The sequence below is a fragment of the Panthera uncia genome, chromosome D2 (assembly GCF_023721935.1).
Source record: "Panthera uncia isolate 11264 chromosome D2, Puncia_PCG_1.0, whole genome shotgun sequence".
Taxonomy (NCBI): Eukaryota; Metazoa; Chordata; class Mammalia; order Carnivora; family Felidae; genus Panthera; species Panthera uncia.
In genome coordinates this window covers 43,494,898-43,511,110 of record NC_064818.1, presented here as the reverse complement: position 1 = coordinate 43,511,110, position 16,213 = coordinate 43,494,898, and the positions used below count along the sequence as shown (strand labels likewise).

General features: G+C 39.0%; 1 protein-coding gene across 2 annotated transcripts in view; it reads right to left on the bottom strand.

Moving 5' to 3' along the window:
• The window catches only part of BMPR1A (bone morphogenetic protein receptor type 1A), a 139,823-nt gene that overhangs the window by 19,083 nt on the left and 104,527 nt on the right, over window positions 1–16,213 (bottom strand). For both annotated transcript variants that reach the window (XM_049646291.1, XM_049646290.1), the window contains 4 exons: window positions 13,559–13,777; window positions 5,578–5,740; window positions 4,661–4,763; window positions 30–126 (listed from right to left, as the gene is read on the bottom strand). In XM_049646291.1, coding sequence (XP_049502248.1) covers window positions 30–126; window positions 4,661–4,763; window positions 5,578–5,740; window positions 13,559–13,625 — 430 coding nt within the window. In that variant the 5' untranslated portion in view covers window positions 13,626–13,777. The remainder of the gene's footprint in view (window positions 1–29; window positions 127–4,660; window positions 4,764–5,577; window positions 5,741–13,558; window positions 13,778–16,213) is intronic.

Genomic DNA, 16,213 nt, shown 5'->3' with positions numbered 1-16,213 from the left:
CACAATCACCCTCTTCTAGGCGAACCTACCTATGACAACAGGGGGCAGTGTAGGTTGTAAATACTGGTTACATAAATTGGTCCGACAACATTCTATCGTCCGCCGTAGCTGTGCTTTTGGTGAATCCTAGAGGAAGAGTAAGGACAAAATTAAAAATGGCTTGATATTTTCAGGTGAGAATGAGGGTTTTTTTTTAATATTCATGAACACAATTTCTAGCTCTGTTGAGTGAAAAGGACCTGCAAGTTTTATGTGTTAAGAAAAGATTATCAAAAAATTATTTGTGTTGAAATAGTGTTGTAAGGATTGTAAAATGGTATTTCTTAAGAACATATGTATGTGGATGATGTGTTGGAACACTGGACTATAACTAAATTATAAACAAAAGTTCACAAGTATTTTTCACCAAAACTTTGGCATATCTTAATGTATTACTATTCACCTGTTTGTAGTAGTAAAAATCTAAATCATGAGATCTTTTCCTAAAAAACATGGGTAATACACTTTATTGCAGTGATGAACTAGTAGGGTACACAGGATCTCACAGCAGCACCGAGACGACTTAAGCGGAGGGCGTTGTAGTCTAAAGAAAGGAGACGTGAGGAAAAGTAGTCGAGGAGGTAGAAGATACTGCAGAGTCTGCACAGAACAACTATGTTGAGACTAAGGAACCCAATGCAGAAGCAAGTTAAAGCAGATGTGGTGAGGACAAAGGCAAAATGCAGAAACCATACTCCTGAGAGTTTCTTAGAGACCACCGACCAGAGAGGAGATGTGTCCCTGACAGATCAGAAAATGAGCACAGGAAAAGACTTCAGTCAAGAAAGCAAACATCAACAATTATGTGTGAAGTTTTACGTGATTGGTACAGTACTTGACAAGTTATTAACTTGAATGCTGACATTTCAGCACTGCCTGGGAAAACTGCCATTCTGGACCAAAATAGCAACAGAAAGGAATTGCTTGTCATTATAAAAGTAGCAGGAACATAAGCAGAAACTGACCATGTTATTCTTAAGTATCAGATGGCTAAAACAGAAAAACCTCAGTATAATCAAGTATTACTTTAAAAAGGTGAATGAATAGGAGTCCACGACTTGATCCTACCAGGAAAGATGGGTTGAGAGTATTGGGAAACTTCCAAAAGCACAAGTTTTCCATTTTAACTAAATTTTTTTTTTTTTTTTTTTTTTTTTTTTTTAATTTTTGGGACAGAGAGAGACAGAGCATGAACGGGGGAGGGGCAGAGAGAGAGGGAGACACAGAATCGGAAACAGGCTCCAGGCTCCGAGCCATCAGCCCAGAGCCCGACGCGGGGCTCGAACTCACGGACCGCGAGATCGTGACCTGGCTGAAGTCAGACGCTTAACCGACTGCGCCACCCAGGCGCCCCCATTTTAACTAAATTTTTAATGTTAAAAAAGTTTTACTTAAAAAAAAAAAAAAGTTATTTTTTTAATGTTTTATTTTTTGAGAGACAGAGACAGACGGTGACCAGGGGAGGGAGGGGCAGACAGAGGAGACACAGAATCTGAAGCAGACTCCAGGCTCTGAGCTGTCTGCACAGAGCCCGACGCAGGGCTTGAACCCACAAACACGAGATCATGACCTGAGCTGAAGTCAGACGCTCAACTGACTGGGCCACCCACATGCCCCCAAACAGTTTTACTTTTAAATGACCATAAAGAGAAAGAAAAGAGAGAGATGTTAGGAGTTACACAAGTGACTCTGAAATAACCCCAGATCGAGAACATTTACATGAAGGAGGGAATGGAGAGTATATTAACTGAAGGTGAATAAAAGGACTACGAAGCATCTACAAACAGTTGCAGGAAGGCTAATGTTCAAAATGAGCTTAGCCCTGCAGAAGACAAAATGTAAAGAACAACCAAGAAGGGGTTTCTCTAGCAATGCTAGAAGACCGCCAAGCCATGGATGTGTTGCTGAAAACCAGGAGGTGATGGAGGACAAGGAAAAAGCACTGTAACATGGCAGCTGCTTTCCCAGATGCCGGAAGAGACCCTCCAGGGCTTCTGTATTCTTGGTGAGTGGCTGCCCTCATGATCACGCCCTGGTAAGAGAACACTTTGAGAGGGCTGGAAGGCAGATGTGACAGGAAGAATTTAGAAAGGACAAGTGTTGGAAACTGAAGAGCTAAATGTTAGACTCTTTCTTATGTTAAAAGAACACAGACTGAAGTTTAACAACTAATTTATATTAGTGAAGTCAATTTGTGATATGCCTCGTTTAGGGGCATGCAAGATACGGGTTATTACTGCTGAGCTCACTGCTCTAACCATAGTTCTTCCTTCAATATTTTTAGTGATTAAAAAAAATGTATAGAATATGTGGTTGATAAACATGCAAATGGCATAAAACTGCAAAAATAATTAAATTATTATCCCCCCCCACAAATCCTGCCAAATCACAGCAAAGGGCTAATTCTTTTTTTGTTTTTTGTTTTACATTTATTTACTTATTTATTTTTGAGAGACAGAGACAGAGCACAAGCAGGGGATGGGCAGAGAGAGAAGGAGACCTAGAATCCGAAGCAGGCTCCAGGCTCCAAGCTGTCAGTGCAGAGCCCGACGCGGGGCTCAAACCCACAAACTGAAATCATGACCTGAGCTGAAGTCAGATGCTCAACCGACTGAGCCACCCAAGCACACCCAAAGGGATAATTCTAATATGATAAAATTTAACATAGACAGGTATGTAACAACTATTTTCAAAAACTCATTCCATTTCCATCCTCTTATTTGTGGCAAGAAACCAAAGAATCAATATAGAATCTAAGAGATATGGTTCAGCAGTAGCACAAGTGAAAGACGGGGATTTTAGCTGACAGGAAGCTCAGTATGTTTCAAAGTGTGGTGTTAACAATCCAACATCCAACATCCAACATGAGCTCTGGCTGTATTTAGGAAAAGGAAAGGAGTTACTTATTCTCTGCTTTCCCCCCTCCCACCCCAGGTCGGACCACACTCAATTCTGCATATTACGCTGAGAAATCAGTGTAACTCTGAAGCTGATCAGACATGGAGCAGTGGAGGGGACTGTGAGCTATCATTTTCACCAGGCAAAGACTATAGGAATGGGGAGGAACACAGGACCACACAAACAGACCAAAAAACTTCCTTCACACAGTAAAAGGCTGTCATATGAAAGAGGCTTTAGATTTGATCCAAAGGGGCAGGGAGAGATTTGTAGTCATTAGGAGGAAAAGCTTTGTAAAGATCATGTCAGGTCATTAGTACAGATGAAATAGATGGTCTTGAGATGTAATGAGCCCTGGTCACTAGAGGTGTCACACCTAGAAAATAGATGGGATGAGGGGTGCCTGGGTGGCTCAGTTGGTTAAGCATCCAACTCTTGATTTCAGCTCAAGTCATGATCTCACGGTTGGTTATGAAATAGAGCCCTGGGGTTGGGGTGGTCTTAAGATCAAGTCCCACATCGGGCTGGCCATGGAGCCTGCTTAAGATAGTCACTCTATCTCTTTCTCGGAGGAGGAGGGGAGGAGGAGGAGGGGGAGGGGAAGAAGAAAATAAATTGGCGGGGGGGGGGGGGGGCGGGTGCCTGATTGGCTCAGTCGGTTAAGCATCTGACTGCAGCTCAGGTCATGATCTCACGGTTCGTGAGTTCAAGTCCCGCATCAGGCTCTCTGATGTCAGTGCAGAGTCTGCTTGGGATCCTCTGTCTCCCTCTTTCTGCCCCTCCTCTGTGTGCTCTCTCTCTCTGTGTGTGGGGGGGAAGGGAGATGTGCAGAGGGGGCACATGGATCCCAAACTTTTAGCAGAGATTGGAACATATATCAATCCTGAGAGTTTCTTAATAATGTGAATCATTTCCTAAAATAGTTGAAGCTTAAATTTGTGTACAAACGGTTCTATCTAAAGCTGGAAGAATCCCTGGGGCAAAATTACTATACAGGATTTTGAAGAGATTAGGTTTATAACCAAGAGCCATGAGGATATTCATAAACTCTTCATTACCAGCCCTTGGATGCCTTTGCTGCTGCTGTTAAAACAACTCCACTGAGATTTCCTTACAAGGACTTAATGTTTCTGCATTGTCTCAGAGTGATACAAAGGTTAATCACCTTGAAGTCTTTCCAGTCAATTTGATAATCCACAGGTGATACTGTAACATTTTTTTTTGCAGTCATGACAATTTAGAAATAGGATATGATTTAAAACGTTTTTTTAAAGTAAAATAGGGGCGCCTGGGTGGCTTAGTTGGTTGAGTGTTCGACTTCAGCTCAGGTCATGATCTCTCAGTCTGTGAGTTCAAGCCCCGCATCAGGCTCTGTGCTGACAGCTCAGAGCCTGGAGCCTGCTTCGGATTCTGTCTCTCCTTCTCTCTCTGCCCCTCCCCCACTCGTGCGCGCGCGCATGCGCGCGCTCTCTCTCTCTCTCTCTCTGTCAAAAATAAACATAAAAAAAATTTAAAAAAATTTAAAAAAAAAAAAAGTAAAATAATCTGGAACTTCAATTACCACAATCATATTACCTGAAGTAAGAGCTAAGCTTCCTCCAATATACTTGGTTTATAAGAACATAGAGTGACGTGCAGATCAGGCACACTTCTCCTGGGGAAATGAATACTTTTCACGTGATCCCTCCCTTCTTTATTTCACAGGCCCCAAATCAGATCTTACCTTGCACTGAAAGTCAGATCCTTCATATTTCATACACCCTGAAGCTAATGTAGTTTCTCCTTGGTCATCTTCTTCTATGATGGCAAAGCAGTGCCCATTCGTTCTGAAAGACCAAAAATATATAGACCAAAAAATATAACTTCACATTGAAGACATGATGAACTATCATATAATTTCAGTATTTTACATATATACGTTTTTGCTTTCTATTTGGTGATATTCAAAGAGCATACAGTTATTAGTAAAGTACAAAAACAGGACATTATCACTTTCATAACAGGGAGACAATTAACTGATGACACTCAGTTGTTCAGGGAATTTTTTTGGCTAGTAAGCCCATTCTTCAATGTCCCCAAACAATATGGAACAGAATTACATGATCATATATAAATGTGTTGAATAGTTAACATAAAATAAAGTAGGAAAATTAAAATGGTTATATAAATCAGAATTGGACTGGGAGCTCACTTGTATCAAAATAATATAAAATTAATTAAATATCACAATATCACGCCTATCTTTCTGTAAAATATTTCGACCAGTTTAGAATTACAAGATTTTGAGTGAGTTTGTTTGTTTGTTTTTTGGTAATCTCTAAATTTTCTACAGTAAGTATCAGTAAACTTTATGATAAAAAGATCATTAAATAAACTCAAAACGTTAGACAAATACCAGATTCAAATCCCTCTATCTCCTTTAAAAAGCTGTATTACAACGTTAACTCTGAGAAATGAAACATCAATCATTTAATAGTACTAAATGTTCCCATACAAAGAACAAGAAGTTTTTTGGCTCTTTGTAAAAGATATCATATAAAATTAAAGAAAAAAAAAAAAAAAGACAATGTAAACAATTCTTAAAATAGCACTAAATGCAATCCTATTCTCATAACTTTAAGGACTACATAAAGTACTTACATGCATGTGTTATTAATAGCATCATCCGGGCAGTGTCCTGAGCAATAGCACTTTAAAAAAGGCAAAGTATCCTCTGGTGCTAAGGTTACTCCATTTTCTGATTTTTTCTGGTCAGAGTCTGATTTCATCCCAGTACCATGGAGCATACTGTCCAGATTCTGCCCTGTATTCAAGTATGAAATTTGTGAAAACATCATTTCTGAAAAGCTAATTCTTCCATTTCAATTTTCAATGAGAAATTTTTAAGCTTTCTTAGTGTGTAATTATTATGTAATGGCAGCTTTCTTATGTAATGGCAGCTAATGTGTTTAATTAAAAATACATTTCATTCAGGGATGCCTGGGTGGCTCAGTCGGTTGAGCGTCCAGCTTCGGCTCAGGTCATGAACGCACCGTCTGTGGGTTTGAGCCCTGCATCGGGCTCTGTGCTGACAACTTGGAGCCTGGAGCCTGTTTCAGACTCTGTCTCCCTCGCTCTCTGCCCTCCCCCGCTCCCGCTGTCTCTGTCTTTCAAAAATAAATAAACGTTAAAAAAAATACATTTCATTCATACATTTAACATTTGTTAATAACCTATGATGCACAGAGTACTGCCCCAGGTATTGATGGACATATGGAGAAGATTATGTCACAAGTTTTGCACCAGTGGAAGACAAGAGTGGCAGACATACAATATGGTCATAACCTACAAGAAAGGTACAAAATGGGAAATGGTTTCAGGGAAGGCTGAGATTATTTACAATTATTAAAAAATACACAAATTATGGGGCACCTGGGTGGCTCAGCTGGTTAAGCGTCTGACTCTTAATTTCAGCTCAGGTCATGATCTCAGGGTTTGTGAGACTGAGCCCTGTGTTGGGCTCTGCACTAGCAGAGAGGAGTCTGCTTGGGATTCTCCCTGTGCCTTTCTGTGCCTCCCCTACTCGCATGCTTTCTCTCTCAGAATAACTAAATAAACTTAAAAATATATATATACAAATTATGGTTCTTAAGCTCTTTGTCTCAAAACTTGGGACTAGCTTAAAAACAATAAGTCCTCTATTTGTGCCTCTATGCGGAAGTGGAGTTACTAAGCATCTCGCTTTGGACTTTAATTGCTTAAGTAAGGGGATTGTGAGAGCATGGGGACTAATCATATTATCTGGTGCCCTTTATCTGAAGGTCACTGGTTCGAATCCAGACTATGCTGCCAGAAACTGAAGGTTACTGTAGGGCAGTAGTTAGCTTATGAAAACAGAACTGTGTTTTTGCATTAGAGTCAAGTAGCCTCAAATGACAGATACTGTCCTATTTGGTACTGAATCTTTCAGGCTGAAAGCAGAACAGGACTTCTTAAAATGTGTGAGTAATTCTTCCCTCCCTCTGAATCAGCTGAAATTGGCTAGCTTATTCCTTGGAGGATTGACCTCCAAGGAATAAAATGTAAAGCCAAACAGGTATAAAATATTAAGAGAACTGCGTATAAGCAACATTTCATTATAACGTTCAAGCATAATGTAGACTTGACTTAAAATGTAGCCATACTGGTGAGATGAAAAGAGAAAAAGTAACACAGACGCACACATTTGATAACAGGAAGAGAATGTGCTGCTAATTAAGTTTTAGCAATTCCATGCCTGGAATTTTTTTTTTTTAATGTTTACTTATTTATCTTGAGAGAGAGCGAGAGTGGACGGGGAAAGGGGCAGAGAGAGGAGGGGAAAGAGAACCTCAAGCAGGATTGTGGGGCTCGATCCAACGAAGTCTTGAGATTATGACCTGAGACGAAATCAAGAATCACTTACCGAATGAGCCACCCAGGCGCCCCTCCATGCCTTGAATTTTAATAATCTTCATTTAATCCTTTAAACTGATAACAAAACTTAAAGACCTCATTTATGCTAGCAATGTCAACTGCAAAAATAAAAAAAGGGAGGGTAGTGGCCAGGAAAGGAAGAAATCCACTAGGCTAAAAACAAGGAGACCTGGATTGTGGTCTACTATTCTCCTACTGTGGTCGTACCACAGTTTAGTTCACTGGGTGATCACGGAGAAGCCACCACTTCTCCAGGCCTCATTTAGCGAATAAGACTCCAGGACTAGAGGACACCTGAAGTCTCTTAACCAGCTTTCAAACCCATCACAATAACAGAAGGAAGCATCCGTTTAACTATGGAGAAAAATCGTCAAATAATATACCACATGCAATTAATTTTCCAAAAATCTAATGATACACAGAGGAAGTGGTAGTGTTGTAGAAATGACACTGAAATAACAATGAGAAGTTAAGGGTTCAACTCCCAAATATGTCCACAGGTGGTACTCTCTGAATCTCATTCTCTAGCTCTAAAAAACAGTAATAATAATTCCTTCCCAATTCACACCAAGAGGTTATATACAGAAGAAATGAATAGACAGTAAAGGGCTTAATTAAATATAAAATAAGGTACAAATGGAAATATTTATTTACAAAGATTGTACTGTACTTAAAGATCACGGATACCTAGACTATGCAAAGTTCTATGATGGTTAATACACACAATTTCCCAAACACTATCTGAATTTAAGAAATAAAAAATCCTAATTATAATAATTTGCATTTGGGATTTATATTACCTCAGATATTTATTTAACAAAACACTAACTAGAGGCCAGCTATGTGCAGGCAAGTTACTGAATGCTGGAAACTGATGGAGTCCTTGGGAAACTTGGGAGGGCAGTGAAGGGGAGGGGCGGTAAGCACGCAGATAAACACAGTGTGAACAGGGATACAATACAAAGGTAAACAAAGGAAGGAGCCTGTAACACAAACTCAGCCTGGGTGTCAAAGGCAAGAAAAACTAAGCTGTATCTTAAAGTTATAAACTTTCCCAAAATAGAGGCCTAGATGCAAAGAAAAATAGGTAGCAACAGCTTCTCTGCACCACCTCCCTAGGTGACAGCGCCCATTCCCACAGTTTAAGCAAATCTGTTTATGGTTCCTAGATTTACCCCTCTAGCTTTGAGCTGCTTGTAAGTAATCTCAAAATTAGCTTGTCCAAAATGGAACTCTTGACTTTTCTCCTCAAACCTGTCTCCCCAAGTCTTTTGGCTCACTCTCCAAAATAGATCTCAAGTTTTTCCCATTTTTCTCCAGCTCACCTGCTATTACCTGGGCCCATCATGGCATGTTACTTCTGAGATAGGAATCTCCACACTGACCTCCCTACTTCTGTTCTTGGCCCCTCCAATCTATTTCCCATACAGGAGCCAGAGTTATCTTATAAACATAAATCTGATCCTGTTCACTCCCCTGCTTAAAACCAATTAATGGCTCCATATGCCTTCGGAATAAACTCCAACCTCCTTCACCATGCCTACTGCCAGCAGGATTTGGAACCTCTGTACCGCTCCAACATCAACTTATAGCACCTGTCCTCCACCATGCTCAAGGCACGCGGGTCTTCCGTCAACTCCTAGAATTTGCCAATCTCTTTCAAGTCCTGCATTTACAATGGCATAAAATTATGGGGTCTGGGCTGGGCTGAAGCTCTAGGATGTATCTCAAAACAAACACACGCAAAAAATATTTAAAGTTTGCACGCTCTAGTGTAACAGCTCAGGAAAAAAAACCACACAAATATATACGAATATGGAGACCAATAGCTAAAAGATACAAGTAACTACCTATAGGCACATTTACACCATGTTCCTTTGTCATTAATGGTAATTTTTGGCATCAATGATTTTACTACATTTTTTAAAATGTTTATTCATTTTGTGAGAGAAAGAGACAGAGCATGAGTAGGGGAGGGGCAGAGAGAGAGGCAGACACAGAATTTGAAGCAGGCTTCAGGCTTTGAGCTGTTAGCACAGAGCCCGATGCAGGGCTTGAACCCATGAAAGGCAAGATTATGACCTGAGTCGAATTCAGACAGTTAACCAAGTTAGCCACCCAGGCGCCCCTGATTTTACTGCATTTTTATTCCCGGCTAAATAATTTTTCTCACTTTCCCAGTAATCTATGGGTTTCCTTTGTACAAAGCACAGAAACTCCTCCCCTGTCCTTAAAGCAGAATGTCTAGAATAGGAATAATTAGAAAGCAAAAGGCAGGAGGGCTGCAGAGACCAATGGGACATCAATGCATTGCATGTATGAAGTAATCAGTAACAGTTCTCCTTAATCTATGTGCTACGGCGCATGAGTACTGAAGGCTGCTTTCAAGTCGTCCTTCTGAATGGGAGTTTATACAGCACTCATCCTATTTCTTCTTCATCACTAAATACTGGGTGTGTCGGGCACTGACAATTTCTCCCTTAGCCACACACTGCTGGACCGTGAAGAGGCATATATGAATCTGATAGACAAGGCTATATACTACATACACACTATATGAGTGGCTGAGTGCAACATGTGGATAAACCTCTGGGTTATATGTATATACCCCTCTGAGCACGAATTGAGTATTTCTACCAACACCAGCACTTTTAGTATATGCATGTAAGAAGGGTATGTATGATGTTAGGTAGACAAATGTGGTACCCTGCAACAGATGCCGTTAGTTGTTTTCTCCCCTCTACCTTGCTGGCAACACACACACACACACACACACACACACACACACACACACACACCCCACACCCCTTTTTAAGTATTGGCTCCTCCTCCTGTGATTCAGAGAAGCACAGACCTACCCTCAGTAGAGACAATTATTTTGTCTAATCCAACAATTTCAGTTCCCTTCCCCTTGCCACTGTTTATACAAAAGCATAAATTAATTCTGGCCAATAAGGTTAGAAGGAAGTCTGCTGGGGAGGGGAAGGGAGGGGAAGGGGAGAGGTGTCTGAGGAAAGATTTCTTTACCAATTAAAAAGAGCCACGAGGAGGGTGCCTGGGTGGCTCAGTTGGTTAAGTGTCCAACTCTTGATTTCGGCTCAGGTCATGATCTCACGGTTCATGAGATCAAGCCCCACATTGTACTGTGCACTGACAGTGTGGAGTCTGCTTGGGATTCTCTCTTTCTCTCTTTTTGCTCCTTCCCTGCTCACACTCGCTTGCTCTCTCTCAAAATAAATAAATAAACTTCAACAACAACAAAAAAAGAGCCAAGAGAGACATCCACTCCTCTTCTACTTAATGTTGTCAACCCAAATTTGCCGCATCTGCATGTGACATCTGGCTCCACAGTAGCCACCTGTGGCCATGCAGTTAACGCAGGACTAAATTAATAGGTGGAGTACAACACTGTTGAAATAGAGAAAGAATGTGATGAGCCACAGAATTAACTTACCGAAGTTGCCCTACCTTCAGACTTCTCGTTTTGTGATACAACATTTTCCTTATTGTTTAAGCTATTTTGAATTGTTTTGTTTGTAACCTAAGACTGAAAACATCTTAAATGACAGAAGAGATAAAATCTGTCCCAGACTCTTTTAGTTGTCCAAAGGATATCTATTTTCCCTGTCTTCTCAGCTGACCAAACTCTGGTCTTGGGAGGCAATGGACTGAGATGAATCTGAGCTGACTATGACAGTCAGTCCTGTCTCTCAGTTTTCTAGTAGCCTTAGCAACTGTCTCAGTTTATCCAACAAAACAAGATAAAATCTGCCAGCAGAAGGTTAGTTTCTGGGGACAGTTTGCTTTCCTGAAGTAATGTCCAGTTGAGGTCAGCGCTGAACCTTTCCCCATTTTTCCTTCCTCCAGTGTAGGTACAGAAGCCATTTTGTAACCATTAAGGAGAAGCCAAGAAAATTATAGATGTCAAACTTGACACCACTGAACTACTGAATGAACACCAGGAAATACCTACCATCTACATCAAAAATTATTTGTTCAAGTCACTGTTTGTGGAGTAATCAGTTACTTAAAGCTAAAATCCATTTCTAAAATGTGTGACCAAGCCAAAAACAAGGACTAAATAGCTATTAGATGTTAATATCAAGTGACTCATTCTTCTGTTCCAACTTGAGTAACAATCGCAATGTAAAGCACTTTAATCTTAATCATAACATTTAATGTTCAAAAAATTCCTGTTTACATCTAGGATATGTGTTATTGGTTCTATTTTATAACAAGAAAACCAACATATGGAGAAATTTACTTTCCTAAAACACAACTGATGCCCAAGTCAAAAGTAATTTCCACTAATAACCACTCTGCAATCCTTCTTAGAAATAGCATTAGAAATAATCCTCTAAGAAATAACATTTTCTTCTATGTTGGTTTAGTTCTTTTAAGACTAAAGTTTTTTTATGTTTATTTTTGAGAGAGAGAGAAAAAATGTGAGTCGGGGAGGAGCAGAGATGCTGTCATGCTGTCGATGCGGGGCTTGGACTTATGAACCACGAGATCACTACCTGAGCTGAAGTCCGACTCTTAACCAACTGCACCACCAGGCGCCCCAAGACTAAATATTTTTATCTTATCATTTTTTTATACTGAAATTTATTGAACATTTTTTTTAATGTTTATTTATTCATTTTGAGACAGAGAAAGAAGGATAGTGAGAGGGAGACAGAGAATCCCAAGCAGGCTCCGCACTGTCAGCACAGAGCCCAACACAAGGCTTGATTTCACAAACCGTGAGATGGAGACCTGAGCTGAAATCAAGAGTCCCATGCTTAAATGACCGAGCCACCCTTTGGTGATAAAGGCATCCCTTTATCTTATCATTGGAACCAACTATCAAACTAATCTTTTTGAAAGGAAATGTAACAAATTTTGCTCTTCATCACAGAAATATAATTCCTATTGAGATTTTTTAATTTATGCCTGATAACTAAATATCAATTTATTTCATCTAACGAAAGTTTATTATAGAGCAACTTGAATTAGGGTAGGGAAAGAATTTTGTATCATATTGCCTGTGTGATCTATATAGATTTTTAGAAAATTTAACATCAAATACTGATTACCTGGGGGTAAGGTAGGAAATGTTATTATTAATTTAACTCATCTTCAAAACTATGACACTTTGGTTAATGCTGATCAACAAGACATACAACAAGAGCTGTTAAAATAAAGGTATTTTATTAAATAATTTGGTATTTCACACACAAAAAAGTGGCTTTTGGAAGTGGGCTGTGTTCTGAGCAAGAAAATAATAAAGATATTAATTACACCTATGACAAAATATGGAGAAGCTCTAGATTTTATTATTATGTTCACTCTTTAAAACGAAAATGTTAAAAAAAAATTGTGCTCTTAATAGTATCTCTTGTTGGTACATATTAACCTTTGTTGCTGTGAATGAAGAAACATTATGAAAAAACGATCTGTGAAGACATAAACTTAAATGAAGATGCCTAATAACTTTACTCTAAAATCCTTTTGCAAAGTAGTACTATCTCTTCAGTATGGAATAATGTCCTAATTAAACCATACAGGAAAAAGCCCACGTGCAAATATAGCCCATATGACCTGCAGAGTCATGACAATAATTTCCTGTTTGGGAGTTACAAGCAGTGAACACAAAATTACAATGTTGTTAGTAAGTAAAACTTTGAGTATTCTATGAAAAAATTTTAGTGTTAGCACACGCAAGTGCAACTTACCATTCTGAAGATTTTTAATGACAAAATGATTTTTTTAATTATTTACATTTATCCCTTATTGTATTTTAAAGAGGACAGGAATTTGAAAAATTAAGTATTCAGTTTCTACTACCTGTGTCTTAGTCTTACTAGGTCAGATACTTTATTTTATACTTTATCTCATTTAATCCTCACAAGACTTAATATTGCACATCATAATACCTATGTTACGGATAAGAGAATAGGTTCTGAGAAGCTAAGATTTTACAAATACTTGAAAATGTTTCTATCACAGTCAAGTTCAAAATTACCTGGCATGTATTTGTTCTGTGCCTCACTCTTTGCCTCTTTATTTAAAAGCTATGCTGGCATATTAGCCTAACTGTTCAAAAAGGGACATCAGTTGAAAGATCAATTGCAAGAATGAGTGTTTCAAATATAGAAATAAATTACTAAAAAATATAAGATTACTTAAAAAAACACTGATTTACCTTGAACATAAGAAGTGATGAACAGATAGGCTCCCAATAATCTGATGTAAATATACAGCTGAGTCATTGTTCAGTTTTAATGTTTCCTGTATACTGTGACCTCTAATAACTGGTCTTGTTATGTCGCTAATTTTAATTACTCTTATTCAAAGAGATTTTCTTGTAAAAGGTCTCAATCACTTGACAATGACTCCAACTTCCACTGCTTTCTCTTGACTCCTGAAAGATAAAAATTAAAAAAAGGTCATGAATATAACTGAATTCTGGAAAGTTTCAAAACTAAGAAAAACAAATGCTCAAACATACCTTTAAATGATGAAATACATTTTTAAAGATTAAAGCTATCTTTATTTACAACAACAACAGTAAAAAGGCACTGTAGTTCAGAAACTTAAAATAATTCAGTAATAGGTTGCCACCATTCCTGATCTTAGATTAACCACAGGTAAAATAAATACACTAAATAATCCCAATAGTCTTTTCTGGCTGCTCTAAAGTAATTGTTTTACTACTAACAAGAACATTTCTAAATATACTAAGAATAAAGCAGGAAAATTTAACTTTAAAATACGAAGCTATTGGGGCACCGGGGTGGCTTAGTCGGTTAAGCATCTGCCTTTGGCTTAAGTCATGATCTCACAGTTCAGTTCGTGAGTTTGAGCACCACACATCGGGCTCTCTGCTGTGCATGCAGAGCCCGCTTCAGATCCTGTCCCCTCCCCCCCCCCCCCCCCCCCCCCCCCCCGCCCCTACCCGGCTTGTGGGCTTGTGCACAAGTGCTTGTGCACACATGCTCCTTCCCTCTCCCTCTCCCTCCCTCCCTCCCTCCCTCTCTCTCTCTCTCTCTCTCTCTCTCAAATAAAAATAAATAAAAACTTTAAAACACGAAGCTATTCATCATAATCTTTCAAATCCTAGTAGATGTGACAAAAACACCTCAAATCTTTATAATAATTCATTCTATAGAAAAAAAGCCTACCAAGATAATCATACATATTAAAATATGCAGTGTGTGTCATCATTAAAACAGAAATATATCTTAAAATTATTTTCCTAAAATATTGCAAATCTGACTTCACTAGTATAAAATTGAGTTTTTAGGATGGATGATGTGAAACATAACCTCCCCAGTTAAGGTTTGGTTATTATAAAATAGTTAAATAGGTAACAAAAAAAGCCACACTAGTTTGTTTATAGATGAATATAATTCTGTTTTTCCTCCCATCCTATTGGTTCCAGCAATTTGATTTTACTGATTTCAGCCTAAACTATTCCTGAATGAAAAATATTTTATTTATGATGCAATTACTCCTGGCGTGATTTCTACCACAAATAACCTGAACTTTCTATTTTATCAACCTAAGAATTTTCCACTTTAATTGGCTCTCCAAAGACACTGACAGGATTGAGGAAGTAAGGTTTACAGAGTGTCAATTATATTGTGTATTTTACATATGGCTTACTTCCAAAATCTCTGCCATTTCTCACTTCTCTACTATGAAATTAAACGGCTTCCCATCTTCAGAAGTGCTGAGAGTGTAGGGTGTAAAGTGTAAAATAATTACAGAACAACATCTACACTGTGACTTAATTGCATTTCTTGGGAAAACTCCCTTCTTGAAATTATACAATTGTGATTCTAGGGATGCTTGTTTCAGGTTTCAAAGTCAAAAGACGTTTGCAGTGTAACTCCAACCGTGATCTCTCTCCATACTTCCATTTGCCTATTAAGTGTCTCTGCTAGGATTACACACCACGCGTCTAAATCAAATGTATTAACTTTGCTTCCAACCCTCTAGGCCTGCCTCCTCCTCCTCCACTTGTTATCACACAGGGTGGCGCCATCTCTTCAGTCACCCAGGCCAAAAGCCCTGACATCACTTCTGCCTCTCGCACTAGCTCTCCTGCCTCCATATTTTCACTCACTTATTCACTCACTCCCTCACCTACCCACCCACCAACAGCACTTTCTGAGTGCATATGACAAGTGCAAGGTACTAGAATACAAATACGAATACGACCATCTCTGCTTCAAGGAGCTCACAGTCTTGGACAGGACACTGACTGCTGTGACTGGTTCCATATTTCAGTGCTACTGTTTTTCCTCATCAATTTATTTATTTATTTATTTATTTTTTATTTTAATTTTTTTTATTTTTTAATATATGAAATTTACTGTCAAATTGGTTTCCATACAACACCCAGTGCTCATCCCAAAAGGTGCCCTCCTCAATACCCATCACCCACCCTGCCCTCCCTCCCACCCCCCATCAACCCTCAGTTTGTTCTCAGTTTTTAACAGTCTCTTATGCTTTGGCTCTCTCCCACTCTAACCTTTTTTTTTTTTTTCCTTCCCCTCCCCCATGGGTTTCTGTTAAGTTTCTCAGGATCCACATAAGAGTGAAACCATATGGTATCTGTCTTTCTCTGTATGGCTTATTTCACTTAGCATCACACTCTCCAGTTCCATCCATGTTGCTACAAAAGGCCATATTTCATTTTTTCTCATTGCCACGTAGTATTCCATTGTGTATATAAACCACAATTTCTTTATCCATTCATCAGTTGATGGACATTTAGGCTCTTTCCATAATTTGGCTATTGTTGAGAGTGCCGCTATAAACATTGGGGTACAGGTGCCCCTATGCATCAGTA